The 18,771-nt window shown below is 43.0% G+C and overlaps 1 protein-coding gene across 15 annotated transcripts in view; it reads right to left on the reverse strand.

Annotated features, from left to right (window-relative positions):
* CBR4 (carbonyl reductase 4) overlaps positions 1–18,771 on the reverse strand; it is a 169,949-nt gene that overhangs the window by 145,046 nt on the left and 6,132 nt on the right. The window contains exon 1 of one of the 15 annotated variants that reach the window (XM_075931147.1): positions 9,749–10,012. The exons of 10 other annotated variants lie outside the window; for them this stretch is intronic. Coding sequence is in view for 1 of the 5 variants with exons in the window: in XM_075931144.1 (XP_075787259.1) it covers positions 2,667–2,669 (3 nt within the window). In the remaining 4 variants the exon portion in view is untranslated. 4 more of the 15 variants (XM_075931145.1, XM_075931144.1, XM_075931146.1 and 1 more) reach the window with 4 other exon arrangements.

Here is an 18,771-nt window from a genome sequence, read left to right on the forward strand (position 1 = left end):
CGGAGATTCCACCACCTCCCTACGTAACCCAGTCCAGTGATTCACCACCCTCCCAGTGAAATAGATTTTCCTAATATCCAACCTAGACCTCTCCCACTGTAACTGGAGACCATTGCTCCCTGTTCTGCCATCCGTCACTACTGAGAACAGCCTTTCTCCAGCCTCTTTGGAACCTCCCTTCAGGAAGTTGAAGGCTGCTATCAAATCCCCCCTCACTCTTCTCTTCTGCAGACTAAAACCCACATCCCTCAGCCTCTCCTCATAAGTCAAACACTCCAGCCCCCTAATCATTTTGGTCACTGTCAGCTCTACCCTCTCCAATGCGTCCACATCCTTCCTTTAGTTGGGGGCCCATAACTGGACACAATACTCCAGATGTGGCCTCACCAGAGCCGAATAAAGGGGAACAATCACTTCTCTGGGTCTTCTGGCAATGCTCCTCTTAATGCAACCTAATATGCCATTCACATTCTTGGCTACAAGGGCACACTGTTGATTCATATTCAGCTTCTCATCCACTGTAATCCCCTGTTCCTTTTCCACAGAATTGCTGTTTAACCATTCAGTCACCAGCCTGTAACAATGCTTGGGATTCTTCCATCCCAAGTGCAGGACTTTGCACTTGTCCTTGCCTTGTTGAACCTCATCAGATTTCTTTTGGCCCAATCCTCTAATCTGTCTAGGTCACTCTGGACCCTCTCTCTGCCCTCTAGAGTATCTACCTCTTCCCTTAGATTAGTGTCATCTGCGAACTTGCTGAGGGTGTAACCCATCCCCTCATCCAGGTCATTAATAATTATATTGAACAAAACCCGTCCTACAACAGATCCTTTGGACACTCCACTAGAAACCGACCACCAACCTGACATCGAGCTGTTGATTACTACCCGTTAAGCCCAACCTTCTAGCTAGCTTTCTATCCGTCTTACAGTCCATTTATCCAATCCATATTCCCTTAACTTGCTGGCAAGAATATTGTGGGAGACCGTATCAAAATCATTGCTAAAGTCAAGGTCTATCACATCCATAACCACAGAGCCAGTTACCTCATCATAGAAGCTAATCAGATTGGTCAGGCACAACTTGCCTTTCATGAATCCATGCTGACTATTCCTGATCACTTTCCCCTCTTCCAAGTGCCTCAAAATGGATTCCTTGAGATCCCCTCCATGATTTTTCCAGGGACTGAGGTAAGACTGACCGGTCTATAGTTCCCTGGCTTGTCCTTCTTCCCTTTTTTAAAGATGGGCACTACATTTGCCTTTTTCCAACTCATCCGGGATCTCTCCCAATCTCCACGACTTTTCAAAGATAATGGCCAAAGGCTCCTCAATTACATTTGCCAACTCAGTACTCTCGGATGCATTAAATCCGGACCCATGGATTTGCATACGTTTAGCTTTTCTAAATAGTTCCTAATCTGTTCTTTCCCCACCAAGGGCTGTCCACCTTCTTCCCATATTGCGTCACCCAGTGCATTGTCTGGGAGCTGACCTTGTCTGTGAAGACAGAGGAAAAGAAAGCATTGAGTACTTCAGCTTTCCCCAAATCATGTCACTCAGTTACCTCCCTCATCCAGTAAGGGCCTCACATCCTCTCTGATCACCCTCTTCTTGCTAACATGCCTGTAGAAATCTCTCTTTTTACCCTTCACATCTCTTGCTAGCTGCAATTCTGATTGTGCCTTCGCCTTCCTGATAACTCCTCTGCATTCTCAAGCTATACATTTAAACCCCTCCCTAGTCATATCTGTCCAAGTTTCCACTTCTTCTAAGTTTCCTTTTTGTGCCTAAGATCACCAAAGACAACCACGGGAAGCCAATCCGGTCTCCCACCATATTTGCGTCTCTTGCTGCGCATCAGGATGGTTTCTACCTGTGCCTTCAATAAGGCTTCTTTAAAATACTTCCAACTGTCCTGGACTCCTTTCCCCTTCATGTCAGCATCCCAGGGGATTCTGCCCATCAGGTCTCTGAGGGAGTCAAAGTCTGCTTTTCTGAAGTCCAGGGTGCGTATGTTGCTACTCTCTTTTCTTCCTTTGGTCAGGACCCTGAAATCTACCATCTCATGATCACTGCTTCCCAGGTTGCCGCCCAGCTCTACCTCCCCTACTAGTTCCTCCCTGTATGTGAGCAGCAGCCCTGCTGGCCTGGATCCTAAGGTGACCCAAAGGAGAACAATCTATGCCTGTAGGAGTTGGGAGTCTAACGGAGGGCAGGGGTCTTGCACCTCCCCCACCTCTGAGCCATGGCCCAAGCGTGACCGGCAATAAGACCGGCTCAGCCCCGGGGCTGGATGCGGCCGGGCTCGACACCATCCACCCGCCCCAAGCGGCCTTCTTGCAGCACATGCCCGCGCGGGGCTCTCTCGCCACTGGCCTGTTCACTGCAGCCGGGGGGCGGGGCGGGGGCTCCCCTCCCCTGGGCCGGCTCCCGGGGCTCGCTTCTGACCCGGCGCCCCCACCCACAGGAGCTTGTGAGTCACGCGCAGAGAGTGGCCACTCCAACGGGCAGCGCCGTCGCGCGGCCCAGCCCCACGGGGCTCGCACGGGCTGGAGCCTCGGCAGGACTCGGGCACGCGCCCGCCCTATCCCGCTGCAGGCGGCCCTGGAGCTTCTTCGGGCGCTCGCCACGGTAGCGCAGCTGCCTTCGGGAGTCAGCAGTTACCATGGCGACCACGATGAGCTCCGTAGCGCCGCTCTGCGTGCCTTCCCCCTACCTCGCTCGCGATGCTACTGGCGGATGCGCGCGCAGCGTCCGTCTCCGACGGGGGCCGGAGAGTGAACCCCTCGACGCGCTAGGCAGCTCCAGCCAGAGACTACCGCTCCCGGCATGCAACGCGGCCAGGCTGCTCGGGCCGAAGCTAGAGTGTCTGCAGCTGCCGGCGACATAGGGGCGCAACGCATGCTGGGATTTGCCGGAGCGGCGCCTCGGGCTGTTGCTGCTGCGCCGGGCTCAACAGACGTGAGACAGCCCCGCCCACCGGCTCTTTACTGAAAGCCAGTTCCTAGCCCCGGCCCATCGGTGCCTCGCGGCAGCTCCCCTCCCCCCCCCCCCCCCCATGCAAGAGTCCCCTTGCCCCAGCTCTGCCTGCGGGACGGGGTCTGATCCCCAGTTCCTGCGGAGTCTCAGCAGGTGCTTCCAGGGAGAGTCTCACCCACTGCAGCTGTGAAACAGCAACTGGGCTCAAGTCCCTTCCAGCCTTAACTTTCGCTGTTTAGTTCAGGAGACTTGCATTTAAACGAACCCCAATAATTCTAACCTCAGGCAATAAATAATTTACGTCCCTCACATTCGTGAGTGGTTTACAAACGTTACTACTACATGAGCAGTGATTTTTACTTTCTTGGTTGAGTCTTTCAGGTATAGTTCTGACATGTTTGCTGGCTTCTCGCTACAGCAATGAGAACTAGACAAAAGCTGCATAACTTCTCACATAGTGTTGGCAAGTCTTGTTATTTCATCATCTCATCCAATGTGGTGTTTTTCTTAAACGCCTGGCTCCTGAAGAAAAACAACTAAGTAAATCTAGTACTCTCAGTTGCTGAAAAAACAACTTTATTAAATTTCATTATTTTAAGCGACTCAGTTTTAGAGCCCCTATTCATAATTTGTAATGGTTTGCATTGGCAATGCTGCACGCAAACTTACAGTCACTGCTGAAAATTCAGCACCCCAGTCATGGAGCTATTACCTGTGTGCCATCCCTAACAGGTAGCCAATTTTGCAGTTTAGCATGCATCTCTCCTCCCTAACATGTGGCCCCAGTTTGGCTTTCTCTTTGTTTGCATAGGTTTTAAAATATTGAACTGAAATCTTCATTTTACACCTTGAAGCAGTAATTTACAATGAAACTATCAATGATTTTAATACTGCACTTTTTAACCTAACCCTGCTATCTTCAAGAATCTGTTGCCAGAAATGATTTGGCAGGCACATGTTCTGAGAACTCATCTTTCATCACACTGAAAATTGCTGCACTCTATTTTCTTTTTAGCAATCCCATATATTTTCTTTTTCTGCATGGCCCTATTATCTTGTCTTTACACTTCTGTGCTTTAACTATGCTGATGTAATTAAAAAATGGTATTCTCTCCATCTCAGTGTACACCAGGATAACACATTTAATACCAGTATAACTACATCTACATTAGGGCTTTTCCTAGCATAACTATATCAGGAGAAAAAAACATCCCACATACTTCTGACATTGTGATTATGCCAATAAAACTTAAAGGTAGAACACCAGCCCTTTATCAGGGATACAATATTGAGTAAGACAACACAGCTCATTAGCCACTTGGTTGTCAGCTGGAGGATCTTTTGAGTGATTCCAGGTCTCCTTTCCTCTACAGCTAGAGTATGTCTATACTGCAGCTGCTGCAGATGAACAAAGATGATGCTGCAGCTGAACTGCTGTAATGCAGATGCTTCCTGCATCAACAGAAGTGAGTTTTCTCCTATCAAGGTAGTTAACACTCCTCCTTCAAAAGATGATAGCTAGGTCAGTGGAAGAATTCTTCCATCAACCTAGTCAGATCTAACTCAAGGGTCACATAAAGTTGCTAATTTTAGTTGGATGTATTCCTGGAAGTTCTATCACCTGACAAACTTTAATTCATGCAGACCCCAGGACAGTCTTTGAGGGTTAGCAATCTTATCTGAAATGTAACTTATATGGCTTCAGCTGATAAATGAAGTTAAGAGATTGGAACACTTGTCCTAACTATTTAGGCTAATAAAAATGATTCAAAGTTGTCACCAAATTACTATTGCTATAATTGTTATTGAGTTATTAGCTCATAGGTAAATGTGCTATACAGAGATTCTGACCTTCTGCTGTACATCTCAGTAATCAGATTTCAGATTCTAAGAGCTCCAGGATTAGACTTGAGTGACATCAATTTTAATACGTAAATAATTTACAATGGACCAATCTTTATACATTATATAGGTAAAGATGTATTTGGGTTTCCAGACACAATATCTCTTCTATATTTGAGAGAGTATGTCTGCCTGTCCATCTGTTTGTTCAAGAACTCCTTCTAAACAGTAAAAGCTAGGACCACCAAACTCAATATGAAGCTTCCTCTAATCATAACAATTAAGGGTATGGTTGTGCCAGGAAAGTGGGATGTGCATGGAATGGGATTACTTCTTGGAAAACCAAATAGAAAAAAACAGGTAGGGGCTAACTGGGTGGTGGGAGGTACACCTCTCTGTCCGTGACCCCCACGTCAAGTCTCCCACTAACCAGGCCAGCTTTAGGGAGAGCAATACAGGGACACTGCCGGAAGGGCCAGCCCTAAACAGCCAGGGAGTAACTAGGAAAAGAGGGAAGGGGGAGGGGGAGAAGAGATCGTGGCCTGCCCCTAAACTGACGGCCCCTTGAAAATGGCAGCCCTAGGCGACCGTCCCGCTCACCCGCCCCTAAGACCGGCTCTGATTGCTGGCTGTTCCCCTTTGTCAGGGAGTGAGAGGAAAGCACACAGTTTTCTGCATTCCTCACTCAGTCTAAGGAGCATAAGGGCAGACAAAGCTGGACCTGTCCTAGCTAGGGGACATTTACTTCTCCCCCAGCTGGAGCTGCAGCTGCAGCAGCCATGAAGAGGCACTTTTCACCTGGCTCCAAGCAGCTGTTGTGAGAGAGGGCTGTGGTAGTCCTCTCTCCCTGGAACAGCCTTCAAACTGAACCTTTAACACCCTGTCCCACCCCTGTCCCGCCCCCACAAGAGTCCACAGCAGCAAGAGACACACATCAGCTGCTTTAAAACAGCCACATTTATCTCTAGCTGCTGCATGCATTTGGTGAAGGTGGGGGAGCTTTGCATGCGCCCCACCCCCAGACCAATCAGGGCCTGGGAGAGGGGAGTGCGCAGAGTCTCTCACATACTGTCCCCGCCCTGCTTGGGGGGTGCTTGGCTAGAGACACCCATTAGCAGTTTTAAAATTGCCAGTGTCTCTCTCTAGCCGCCGTGTGGTCTTGCAGGGGCGAGGAAACTGCCCACTCCCCTACCCCAAACAGCCTGGGGCAGGGAGAGCATGAAGGTTTCCTTCTGCTAGGCACCTAGAGGGAACCGCCAGCTGTTTTTTTTGGGGGGGGGCGGAGAAGGAGGGAAAGATTTCTCATGCTCCCCCATCATAGGCCAATCAGGGTTGGGGGGAGAAAGCACAAGAAATTTCTGAAGTGGCCCCCTTTTAAAAATTATTGCCCCTCCTTGCTTTAGGCGATTAAGTGGCCTTCTCTGTACACATTGGAACTCTGACAAAAGAATTTTCTCTGCCTTTTATTTAAAATATTTAAAACTGCATGATGAAGTGAACAAAATGACAATACAAACAGTCTTTCCCATGGCTCAGACAAGATTGGGTTCAGCTATTCTCTAGTAAATGCTTATTTAAACTTAGATGTACAATTAGAGAACTTATTGGCCACAGAATAACCAGATGTTTGCAAAAAGTTATGTTAACCTTTCCCCCTATGAATACTGTTTTACAAGCTACATGTTTTAAGCATATGGCCAAAAGCACACACAAGCAATGAATCTGAGCCAGCTTACAAAATTAGGAAAGAACTAGGGGTAAAGGATGAGCTGACTGTGTTGAAGTGAAGAATCAGTTTAATATTGATACCTCCTCAGGCTACTGGAGGGGTTGCATCCTACTCTGATATATGACCTGGATCTAATAGATCTTTTCCATCCCTAATGGATAAAATTAAAGCAACTAACACAACAGTGGCTGTTACTATGTCTGGTTTACTATGACTGTAGAATTACAAGCAAATTAATCACATATGGTTCTCTATATAATGGTGTAAAGACACATTCAGGACTTCCTGACAATTTCCACGAGAAAAGTAAAATTACCTAATTGTCTTTCCTCAAACATACTGCATACAGACCCTCCAAATGGTCTTTGGTAGAAACTGCACAGTTTTTCAAACAATTTCAGCTCACCTATTATGTGATAAAGTCATTGTCTGAGAAAAAACTATTTCAGCTTCTAGAAAAATGAATTAGCATAGTCCATCTCACCAAAGTAGTTGAAGGTATTTAATGCATTGAAAAATATCAAATGGAAATCAGAACAAAATCATATAACCTTTTAACCATTTGTTATAGGCCACTAGTACTGGAAAGTCCACTAGATCAGATATTCCTGAGGTAGTTTAATTATTTAGTTCCTCTTTTCCCACTTTTGCTGTAAAGTATAGGATATAATCATTAGAAAATTAGCAGTACTTTGCAATGTGACTAACTTTCCTCAGCCACACTGAGCAAGATACCAGGTGACCAAACTATTATCCTATTTTTCTTCATTGGTCTATTTTCCTTGACTGTCCAAATGTGCATTAGTTGCCCTTGTGTTTTAATTATGAATACCATATTCAACTATAACCACATAACTGTACACAGTTTTTTCCTCTACTTGTCACTTTACAATCAAATGTACTTTAATAAGTGTGTAACTCAACACATTCATGTTTTTATAGAACATCTGTAGCTTCCAAGAGATCCCTTTTATACCAAAGGAACAAAGCAAATGGAGGTTTTATGTCAAATAAATTGGTTCCATCTATTTCCTTCCACATTACAACTGGCATTAACATACAACCTCAGCACAGTGGCCAGGGCTTAACTATGCATGGATACTATAATATCTTTTTCCATTCAGTGAGAGGTAAAGTATACTGGTAAAGATTAAGTGAAACTTGCACTGATGCTGCTTGATCTGTTGCTAAAAAGTACATTTCCGTTTCCAGTGCTTCACTTGGCAATTTCATGGACATTTTGAAACAAAAATTTAAAGTTATATAAACAGCCCTAACTCCCACTAGTCAGGAAGCTCAGTGTTCTAGCTGAAAGCCAGTTTCAATATGAATTTTGTTCTGTCTACTAATTATTGGAGTAGAACACAAGCAGGGAACAGTCTCTCACATTGTTATCCTGCAGTATTCAGACATACAGAGAGACGAATTAAGAATGTGTTTTCAAGCCTTTACTTAGAATTTCTAACCCAAATTCTAGAATTACTTAGAATTACTTCCACGGATCTAGCAAACCCTCTATTTGAATACTATGCCATATAAAGCTATGAGAGCTCAGCTTGTGTGTTCATGCCTGAGCCAGGAGGGATTGAGAACACCGAGGAGGCAGCACCATCAGCCTGTAGAGAGGCAACACTTTGTATTATTGATGACACTTCCTGATATACGTGAGCCTGGTCCTAAGCCCAGATCAGAAAGGAGCGTTGATCAATGGGATAGCTTCCCTTCACCGTAAAAAACTCACAAGCTACATAAACTGCTCACATTACCATGAAATTTTTGCCTTGGCTTGAAGATGGAGAGCATTTCAATGCAATTACGATGGCAGATGATGAAAGCCCTTGGGTTGGATGGAAAGATCAAGGCTTGCTAATATCATGGGACAAAACAATTACTTATTCAAATGGAAATAAACATGTGCAAGGAATTGAAATTATAATGAATACAGCTGTGAAACAGTTGCTAATGGCCTGGCAGCCAGGATCAGACAAGATACTCACAGCAAGATTTAAATTCAGACATACAAAGTGTACTGTAGTACAATTATATGCACCCACAAATGATGCTGATGAAGAGGATAAAGACGTCTTCTAAAAAGAACTAGGAAATGTGGTAGAGGGAATCTGAGCTATGATTTAGAGCTTGTTATGGAGGACTTCAATGTCCAGATTGGGAAGGATAGGAGAGGCTAGGAAACAGTTATAGGCCCTCACACAACTGGAACATTGTCAAATACTGGTACTAGAGTCCTAGAATTTTGTATAGAAAACAATCTTAGTATTTGCGATTTATATTTAGAGCACAAAGACATTCACAAAAAGACGTGTATCACCAAATGGTCAAATACATATATATATATAGTCTATTTCATTTTGTATCAAAGATAGAAAACAACAATCTAAATGCGAGAGTTTTTCGAGGAGCAGACATAGGTAACAACTGCTATTTACTGAAGGTAAGCATTAAATTAAAGCTTTAAAAGCTGGAAAAGATGGTCGAGAGATCCAAGCCATTTGACATTAAAAAAAAAATACCCTGCAAGATTCTGAACTATGGACTGCATTCTGCTCAAGCTTAAAAACAGATTTGAGCCTCTCAGAGACTATGAAGCAAACAACATAGAGAAATGTTAGGACTATTCTAAAATAGCTGTCACTGAAGCAGCAGAAATGATGATTGGTAGAAAAAGAGGGACTGTCAAAAAACAATGGATCTCAGCATAAACATGGGAACTGATTGGTAAGAGGAGAAAAGAGAAAATTAAAGTACTTCAAAATAAAGATGAGGAAAAAACGAATCTATAGAAATCTTGGCGAAGTAGAGGCATACTGTAAAAATGATAAACAAAACTAGCCACATACATACATACATGGGTGTCAAGGGGCACACCCCACACCCTTTGGGGGTCAATATGGGCCAGCAGCCGAGTCTCTGGCTTCCCCGGTCTGGGGGTCAATATTGCCCAGCAGCCGAGCCTCTAATGCCCCTTGTCAGGGGGCATAAGGGTGTGGTGGGGTAGGTGGGCCCGGGCCCTCTCACTCCACTAAGCCCCAGCCCAGGGCCCCATCAGTGGTGGGTAGTTCCCACCACTGGCTCGGCAGGGAGTCCTCCCCGAAATGCACCGAGCCCTCCGATGCACCTCCTGCTCCCCACCCTGGGCTGCTTCCTACCCCGTGCCCCTTACTGGCATAGGCCTCACCTGTGCAGGCAGATCTCGCTGCAGTAGCCGTGTTGAGAGGCCCAGCAACGGCAGCTGGTACAGCGGCTGATACAGCAGCAGCGTCCGGTGAGGCGGCGACAGTGGACGCGATGGCGGCTAGGTTGGCCGCAGGCTGCGGTGGATGATGTCGGTGCAGTGGTTGTGGCTGTAGCTCTGGCTGGGGCAGCGCTTCAGGCTCCAACAGTCAGGGCGGCTGCTCCTATGTTCCAGCAGGAACTCCTTCCCCTTCAGAGGTCAGCCCCAACTGAGCTGCTTCTCTCGCCTTTATAGCAGGCCAGCAGTTGGAGCATGCCCAGCAAGGCCGTAAGGGAGGGGCCTTCTCAGCCCAGCGGGCTTGGTTAGCCTCCCCTCAGCCAGTGCGGGGCTGGGATGCCCCGTCACAATGGGCCTGACTCCCATCTCCTACTTATGTGAGCAGTCCAGTGGACTCATGTGAGTAAGGGCCGTGTCTAATAAATGGAATGATCAGTCAGAAAAAAATGCAGTAAATGTTTATATAATAATGTTGTCCACCTAACTTCCACTTTCACTTACAATCCCAGCTGTTACAGATGGGTTCATTCCCACTGCCTACATATAAAAGCCCACTGATTACATAACAGTGAAAGTAGTTGCAAAATCAGGCCTATAGAATAAGACTCAAAGGATAATTTAGGCTATAGTATTTATGTCTGACAGTATTAAGACTAGAAAAAAAATCTAAAAGAATTTTTTAAATATAGGTCAGATCTCCCTGATCCAGCACCCTCAGGTCCATTTGTCGGACCAAAGGAGATCATTTATGGCTCCCCGCCACAACCCTCTTTTCCCACAGCCCAGCTGAGCTGCGCATTGGCTTTCCAGTTCCTGCCACCACCCTTGGTCAGCCCCCCTGCAGTAACCCCCCCCACACACACACACACAAATGTGCCAGAACACTCTGATCCTGGAACATCCATGGTTCAGCTTAACAGTGTCCTGATTTATAGACGTGCAACCTGTGGTTTCACAACACGGCAGAAAGCATTAAAAATTATATTGTTGCTTTGTGCTACAGAAAGTAAAGTTCTCTTAGTATTTAGACATAGAAAAATGAAGTTGTGAATAGTCTAACATTAGCCTCATCTCCTTTCTTCCTATTCGAAAGTACTGACAGAAAGTGTCAGTAGATTAACAACCTATTATGTCATTAATCTCAGTCTTAAACACCAGATCTTCACAGATGCTACAGACATCTCTGGGGTATTGCTCTCTCTGTGCCCTATGACCAGCCTACTGGAAATTTACACCATCTAGTGAAAAACTATTTTTAATCTATCAGCAAAGTAGATTACTGAAAAAGAATTGGCATGATTTAGCATTCCCACTCATCACTTTGATGTATAGCTGGTAGCACTGCAACACTTTTTACTTCAGTCAGGACTAGCTGTGACTTTATACACAGATGCTTTTTTCTTAAAACAAACAAACCCTGCACACTAAACTAGGGACTATTGCTTTCTTAAAGCAAATTATTTTATTTTTGCCTATGATTTGATTGATTCACACAATTTTGCCCATAATTTGATCATATTTCCAGCAATGGTCTGGTTAGCAGAACTTAGTTTTATGAACTATGAATATATTTTTATTCATAAAAAGGAAAAATATATTACAAAAGTGGGATAAAAAGATGCTAATTTTAACCTTTATTATTTTGCCCTTGACCTGACCTAGGCCAGATGGTATTCAGTATTCTGTCTAATGAACTTTTAAATGAAAACCTTCCAGTGAAACACAGGAGAAGAATTGCATGTTTAACAACATACATGAACCTTTCCTTGCATCTCCTATTTATGTGAGCAACCCTGTGGACTCATGTGAGTAAGGGCTGTGTCTAATGAATATGATCGTCAACCAAGAAATCCAGTAGATTTAAATTAAATTACATGGAAATGCAGTAGTAGTGTACACTTGTTTACTTCTGTTATTTAGTCTAAAAATTATCTGATATGCAATACATTAATAAAGAAAAGAGCAAAGGAATTATTTTGGGGATGAAGGAGGACAGAGAAAGTGTAAGACTCTGATCCACCAACTCATCCTAATTGTCTCATTAACTTCAGCAGAGCTGTTCTTTTAAGGACTACTCCATTCAGTATTTGCAGGATTGGGTCTTAAGATGTATAGGGACCTTTTGAACATGTTTTTACTCTGGCAAAATGTCAGTGGGTTATTTGCCTGAGTAATAAGGGCTAAATGGAGCTTACAGTAGAGAGTAACTGTGGCAGGGACAATAGTGAAAATCACATATCTCACAGGCCACTCATTTCCCTTATAAGTGAGGTGCTATAAGAAATGTCAAAAGCAGTTGTTTTTTTAAAGCAGCTATTATCTGTTTTTCAGTCTGAGTAACTTACAGTAACACCTGGACAGCTTTCAGAAAACTCAATTTCCAAGACAGTCTCAAAACACATCTAGCTTTATCTTTCACTTTCCAAACAGCAGCAGAAATACTTGACTGTTCTTTTCACTCTGCTGTTTATATAACCGAGGACTTCACCTCTCCATGAGAAACAGAAGTTTTTACTGTTTTTCTCCTAATGATCGAGCATTAAAGCAGTACATTGGGATAATATAGATCTGAAACAGGGGTCTCAAACTCCTGACCTACAGGCCGTCTGTGGCCCAAGTACTTCCCCAATCTGGTTTGCAAAATATTTTGAAAAACACCCAGGCCCGCAGCACTCACATAGTCCTGGCCACAAAGGGTGCTGCTCAGTCTGGGAAGCACTTAGCTGCCTCCACTACAATGCAAACTGAGCTGGCAAGGAAGCTGTCCAAGCTGACGTGCTTCTGCATTTTTAGTTTTCCTGGGAGGAGGCAGGGGGCACCAGCGCAAGGATGTAGATGTTAGCGGGAGCAGGTGGGATTCCAGTGCAATGGAGCAGATGTTAGCAGGGGTAGGACTCATCCCAGTGTGAGGACATGGGGGTGTCAGGGTAAAGACTCACTTCATGTCTTTTGTAGAATCCAGGTCTCTGTCAAGGCTCCTGGATTTAGGGGGAGACACCATCAACTTGCATATATTGGGGTTGGCAATATAAGAGTTCAAAACTCACAAATCATCCCCCTCCCTCCCAAAAGAGACTAGCTTTTGAAATCACAGAAAATACACTTGAGGGTCTTTTTATTTGGCTTCTGATGTTTAAGGTCTATGGCTGAACTTAGCACACATTTTCTAGCTTTATTCCACAAACCATGAGACTTAAAGTCTTCCTTGGAAAGGAAAGGAAAGCTGGCATTCCCTTCTAATACCATGCACCAACAAACAAGCATAATCTACTAAGTCTGACAACAGTGGAGAGCAGTGCATAAGGCATCAGGTAGTGAAGTTCTTAGATCTGGCTAAATTCAAACAACACTTTTTTTGCAGAAAAAAAAATCTCCAAATATCAGGAGGCTTGTGAACAAATCAGAAGAGTTGACATCACTGATATCTAGTCAGTTTCACAAAAGGAGTTAATAGTTTCACAGCTTACACCTATAGACACATTTCCCCTGGGTCACAAAAACCTGACAGTAGCAGCATGGAGCTAGTAGCAGGAAGCTACTCTAGCCCTGCTGCACTCCCTGTGGTGGTGGCAGGGCCACCCAGCAGGCTTTTAATTGCCCAGAGGCCGTAGGTGGGGCAAGTGGACCCATGGGTGAGTAGAGGGCATTGCCAGCAGGAGGCACTGGGAGATGTGCAGGGGAGAGAATGTGCTGAGACCCCCACCCCACGCCCTGCCAGAAGGGGGTACCCGCTAGCCCACTAGGAAGATTTGAAGGTAAGGCACTGGCACTAAGATAAGTTGAGTTTGAGACCCCTGGTCTAAACATAAAAGATAAGTAGGTTGTTAAAAATGAGAAGTGATGTTTGAAGAAGATTGCTTAGATCAGTTTTTAAATGTATCTGTCATGGACTTTACAAAAGTAGTAACATGTTATTCCAAAATAATGTAGACAGGTAATATTTTAAGACATAATTGATCATATACAAACATTTTACATTGGTGGAAATTTCAATAATGGGCCAAATTAATTTGTTTTACACCCACTTTGGTCAAATAAATTGTATTAAGGATTAATATTAATATCCTCAGTATTAAATTAGAATACCCCAATCTGCCAGAAATCAGATTAATTTTAAAGAGATAGCTGGAAAACAGGAATTCTATTTTGCAAACAAATCATTCAAATTGATATTTCTGTGAAAAGTTTTGACAGATCAATCTTTTTCAATTAAAGTATTTTGTAAAAAAAATCCTTACCAGCTTTCTTCTAGAAAGGTAGATATAAAGTCACATGACTCAGCCAGTGAACATGTGTACCAGAAGAAGCAGTGTCCTATGTAACATCAGGTAGAACAAAGAGACTATTGCATGTCTGGCAGCAGACCGCAACATCTTATTTTGAGGCAGTTTCCACAAAGGACACAGGTAAGAGTGAACTTACACACTATAACATGCTCTTTCCTTTTAAATGCTTCACCTGACTATAACACAGGTTTCTAAAAGACAGCATATTATTTGCATTCTGCATTATTTTCTAAATATCATTGCACCTCTGAAGTATATTAATCATCATCTTCTGAACTGCAAACATCTTTCATCCAACAAACAAACGCTCATCTTTCCCAACAATGGTAGATTATCTGTCAGTCCACAACCTGGTTCATGGTCTCTCTCCTCTTACAAAAATCAGTTTCCTGTTAGAACTCAATGCCTCCTCTTTCAAAGCCAAGATTCCCTATATCAGTGATCTCTATTCCTGTACCAGGCATGATCACAATCCTATCCAGTTTCCTTTGATAGACTGAAGTCTTCCCCCAAGACATTTCTCTGTGCTCCAAATCCTAAACACACCCACAGCAATCCTCTACTTCAGAAGATGTAAAACTTAGTGCTTGCATATGCCAACACCTCTTTGTAGTGGTAGATTGGGACAGATTCTTTCTGAGGTGCAGAGCACCCATAGCTCCTATTGACTCATTTGGAATTATAGACCCATTGTTTAATTGTACAGTCCTTAGTCTCCTGCTTGATATAGTCTCTCCATTCTTCTGTCTGGCTGCTGGCAAAAGGAACACCATTCTCCCTCTCTCTCTCATTTCATGGGTGAAAGGTGGGGATGGAGAGACACTGAGCATCACCCCCCTTGAAATACCCTCCAAAAGAAGCTCTGATGGAGTCAGACCCTCCCACGAGCACTGCCTAATGTAATATACAAAGAACTGAGTTTATAGTAGAAAGATTTGATCTGTTAAAGATGTTACAACATAGTTGTGTCCATTTCCTTGATAGATATGGCCATGTCAGTGGGAAACAGAGCATAGCAAATATTAAAAATTATCCTACACTCTCTTTGCCAAAAGGCATTTTGAGTTTCCATCTGCCCGAATATCTGTATCAGCAGTAAGCAATCTGAGAAAGAACTAGTGAAAAAACTGTATCACTTGTTAATGACGGATTTTTTCTTGCTGAACTGGCGTGTTTTGAAGCTGCTTTATACATCACAATTAACTTCTTAATTTACCAGTTGTTCCACAGTGCAAAGGGTTCAATGACTTCTGTATTTCACATGATCATTCATACAGAGCAGCCAGTGAATACAATCCCTTTGTCTTTCTTTTCCAGTATTTTTCTACAATGCTTAACGTCTCCATTAATCAGTTAGTTCATATGCATACACTACATAAAAGTCAGTACAAAATAAGTAGTACAGCTTAGTTTCTATACATCAGGGCTTCACCAGAGGAGAACATGAGTTTGGCTTCAGTGTAACAGTTTGATTGCTGTTCTGAGCAACCATCTGAAACATATTTAATCGCAGAGAGTAAGTTTGTTTTTACCAGTGAGTAACTCTTTAATCTTTGAGTTGTAGTCTGGTTCCCACTTACCCTGAAGTTTCTTTATAATTAATTAATTTTTTTACTGACAGAGCATGAAGCTCCTGTTTGACAGATTTAAAAAAAGAGCAGGACTAAGTTAGAAAAATCTAAAGTATTTTTTTCCTGAGAAAGCACAGAATGAAAAGCAACAGTACAAGATTTCCCACATTGCTCTACCTTTGTGCCTCAACCCTGACCCAAAGGGGCCATCAATGGAGATAAGAGAGTAATTCAGTCTTCAGGGTCTCTTTCAATATTAGAACTGGTTCCTGAGACTAAAAGTTACCATTTGAGGAAATGCATTAAGGCCTGTCTACCAGGCACCAGAATGAGGCCAACAGATTCGTTTCAGATAGGCCACTGAACAGAACTCAGATGGTGATAACTCCTGCTATCTACTGTCCAGACCTATAGTTGTACTGGCAGTTGCACTTCCAGTCTCTCGGGCCATTCATTGCTCAAGCTTTTTCTGTAACTCTGTCTGCACACTGAAAGGCATCCCTAAACACTTGCAACTGCTTTCAAGTGAGTACTATAGCATCACATACATCATGCATACTGCTCAGCCAATTCCTGCAGGAGTTGCTAATCATCTCTGTTAAGCCTATGGAATGAGCAGTGTTTATGTAATATAAAACTCATTCTTCTTTGCTATTCAAAGTTACAGGAACTGCTTCACAATAACCATTCTACTCTAATAGAAACAAGCAACACATTTGTTTTACAGTCATCTCAATAAGGATCTCTGGTCAGCAGGAGACAATTGTCTGTCATGGACTTTAAAATATTTTGGAAAAAATATGGTATGCCATCTGGATTCTATTAAATCTATCGAAACATACAAATGGTTAGTGGGCTAACAGCACTTCTGACATTTTTTAAAATGAAATTTACTTATATAGGATACAGACAAGAGTGCTTACAATTAGATTTTTTTTTAATCGATAGCAATTAATTTCTACTGCCAGAGCATGTTCAGCACTTCACAGCAGTCAGAGAAAGATGGGCTCTGCTCCTAAGAGTTTACATTTCTGTGACACGAGTGAGGATGAGAAAGCAGTAGGCAGGAAATAAGAGGAAGGAAGGTCAAAGGTTGGAGCAATAGACTATGAAGAGAACTAGTTGATGGATATCCTTAAGGTTAAGATCTGAGACTCAAAAGACCTGGATTCAATTCCCCTACCTTTGGGAGAATCTGCCTGTGTAACTTGGCAAGACACAACCTCTCTGCACTCAATTTTCCATCTTTAGCTAGGGATAATATTTCTTTTGTCTGTCTTGTCCACTGACCCCTCACTTCACTGGTGTGACCCCATGGCACCCCACTGAAGTTACTGAGGCTCTGTAGGAGTGCAGGAGTTCTCTCACTTAAGTAAATTGCAGATCAGGGACCTAAACTGTAAGAACGTTTGGGGTTGAACTGTCTTCTACTATTAGATCTGGTCAGAAGTGCGAAAAATATTTTTCATGGATTCTTCAAAGAAAATGGAGGTGGTGGTGGTTTGTTTTTTTCTAAATTTCTTATGGAAAGTTCCCCACCCAATCCACACTCCTCAAGCCACAACTTCCAAACACTAAAATCTAACAACATTCTGGGTCCAAAAAGGTTTTGGCAACAATTTTAGGTTCTATAATAATTTTCAGAAACCAAACCCCAATATATTTACAGATTTAGTCCTAAGTGGAGTACAGGATCTGGTTCAAGAGGTAAATATAATTGGACCACTTAGAAATAGTGACCTTAATATAATAAAATTTAACATCCCTGTAGTGGGAAAAAACACAGCAGCCCAACACTGTGGCATTTAATTTCAGAAAGAGGAACTACACAAAAATGAGGAAGTTAAACAGAAATTAAAAGGAACAGTGATAAATGTAAAATCTCTGCAAGCTGCATGGAAACTTTTCGAAACCACCATAATAGAGGCTCAATTTAAATGTATACCCCCAAATTAAAAAAACACAGTAAGAGAACCAAAAAAGTGCCACTATGGCTTAACAACCAGGTAAAGGAACTAGTGACAGATAAAAAAATATCTTTTAGAAGACAAATCCTAGTGAGGAAAATAGAAAGGACCATACACTTTCTCAAATTAAGTGTAAAAATATAATAGGAAAACCCAAAAAGGAGTTTGAAGAACAGCTAGCCAAAAACTCAAAAAAGTAATAATAAAATGTTTTTTTAAGTACATCCAAAGCAGGAAGCCAGCTAAACAACCAGTGGGGCCCTTGGACAATCAAGATGCTAAAGGAGCACTCAAAGTTGATGAAGTCATAGCAGAGAAGTTAAATGAATTATTTGCTTCAGTCTTCATCGCTGAGGATATGGGGAGATTCCCAAACCTGAGCTATTGTTTTTAGGTGACAAATCTGAGGAATTGTCCCGGATTGAGGTGTCATTAGAGGAGGTTCTGGAATAAACTGATAAATTTAACAGTAACAAGTCACCAGGACCAGATGGCATTCACCCAAGAGCTTTGAAAGAACTCAAATGGGAAATTGCAGAACTATTAACTGTGGTTTGTAACTAGCCTTTAAATCGGCTTCCATACCTAATGATTGGGAGATAACTAACATGACGCCAATATTTTAAAAGGGTTCTAGAGGTGATCCTGTCAATTACAGACAGGTAGTCTAACGTCAGTACCAGGCAAATTAGTTGAAACTATAGTAAAGAATAAAATTGTCAGACATGTAGAAGAATATAATTTGTTGGGCAAAAGTCAACATAGTTTCTGTAAAGGGAAATCATACCTTACTAATCTGCTAGAGTTCTTTGAGGGGATCAACAAACATGTGGACAAGGGGGATCCAGTGGACATCATATACTTAGATTTCCAGAAAGCCTTTGACAAGATCCCTCATCAAAAGCACTTAAGTAAAGTAAGTAGTCATGGGATAAGAGGGAAGGTCCTTTCATGGACTTATAACTGGTTAAAAAATAAGAAGCAAAGGGTAGGAATAAATGGTACATTTTCAGAGTGGAAAGAGGTAACTAGTGGGCCCCTTGGCTGTCCCGCTGCTGGCGTCCTCAGAGGCTTTGCTCCCCGTCTCCCTGGTCTGCTGGTGACCAGCAGACCAGGGAGACTGGGAGCAAAGCCGCGGAGGACCC

This window comes from Pelodiscus sinensis, chromosome 5 (assembly GCF_049634645.1).
Source record: "Pelodiscus sinensis isolate JC-2024 chromosome 5, ASM4963464v1, whole genome shotgun sequence".
Classification (NCBI taxonomy): Eukaryota; Metazoa; Chordata; order Testudines; family Trionychidae; genus Pelodiscus; species Pelodiscus sinensis.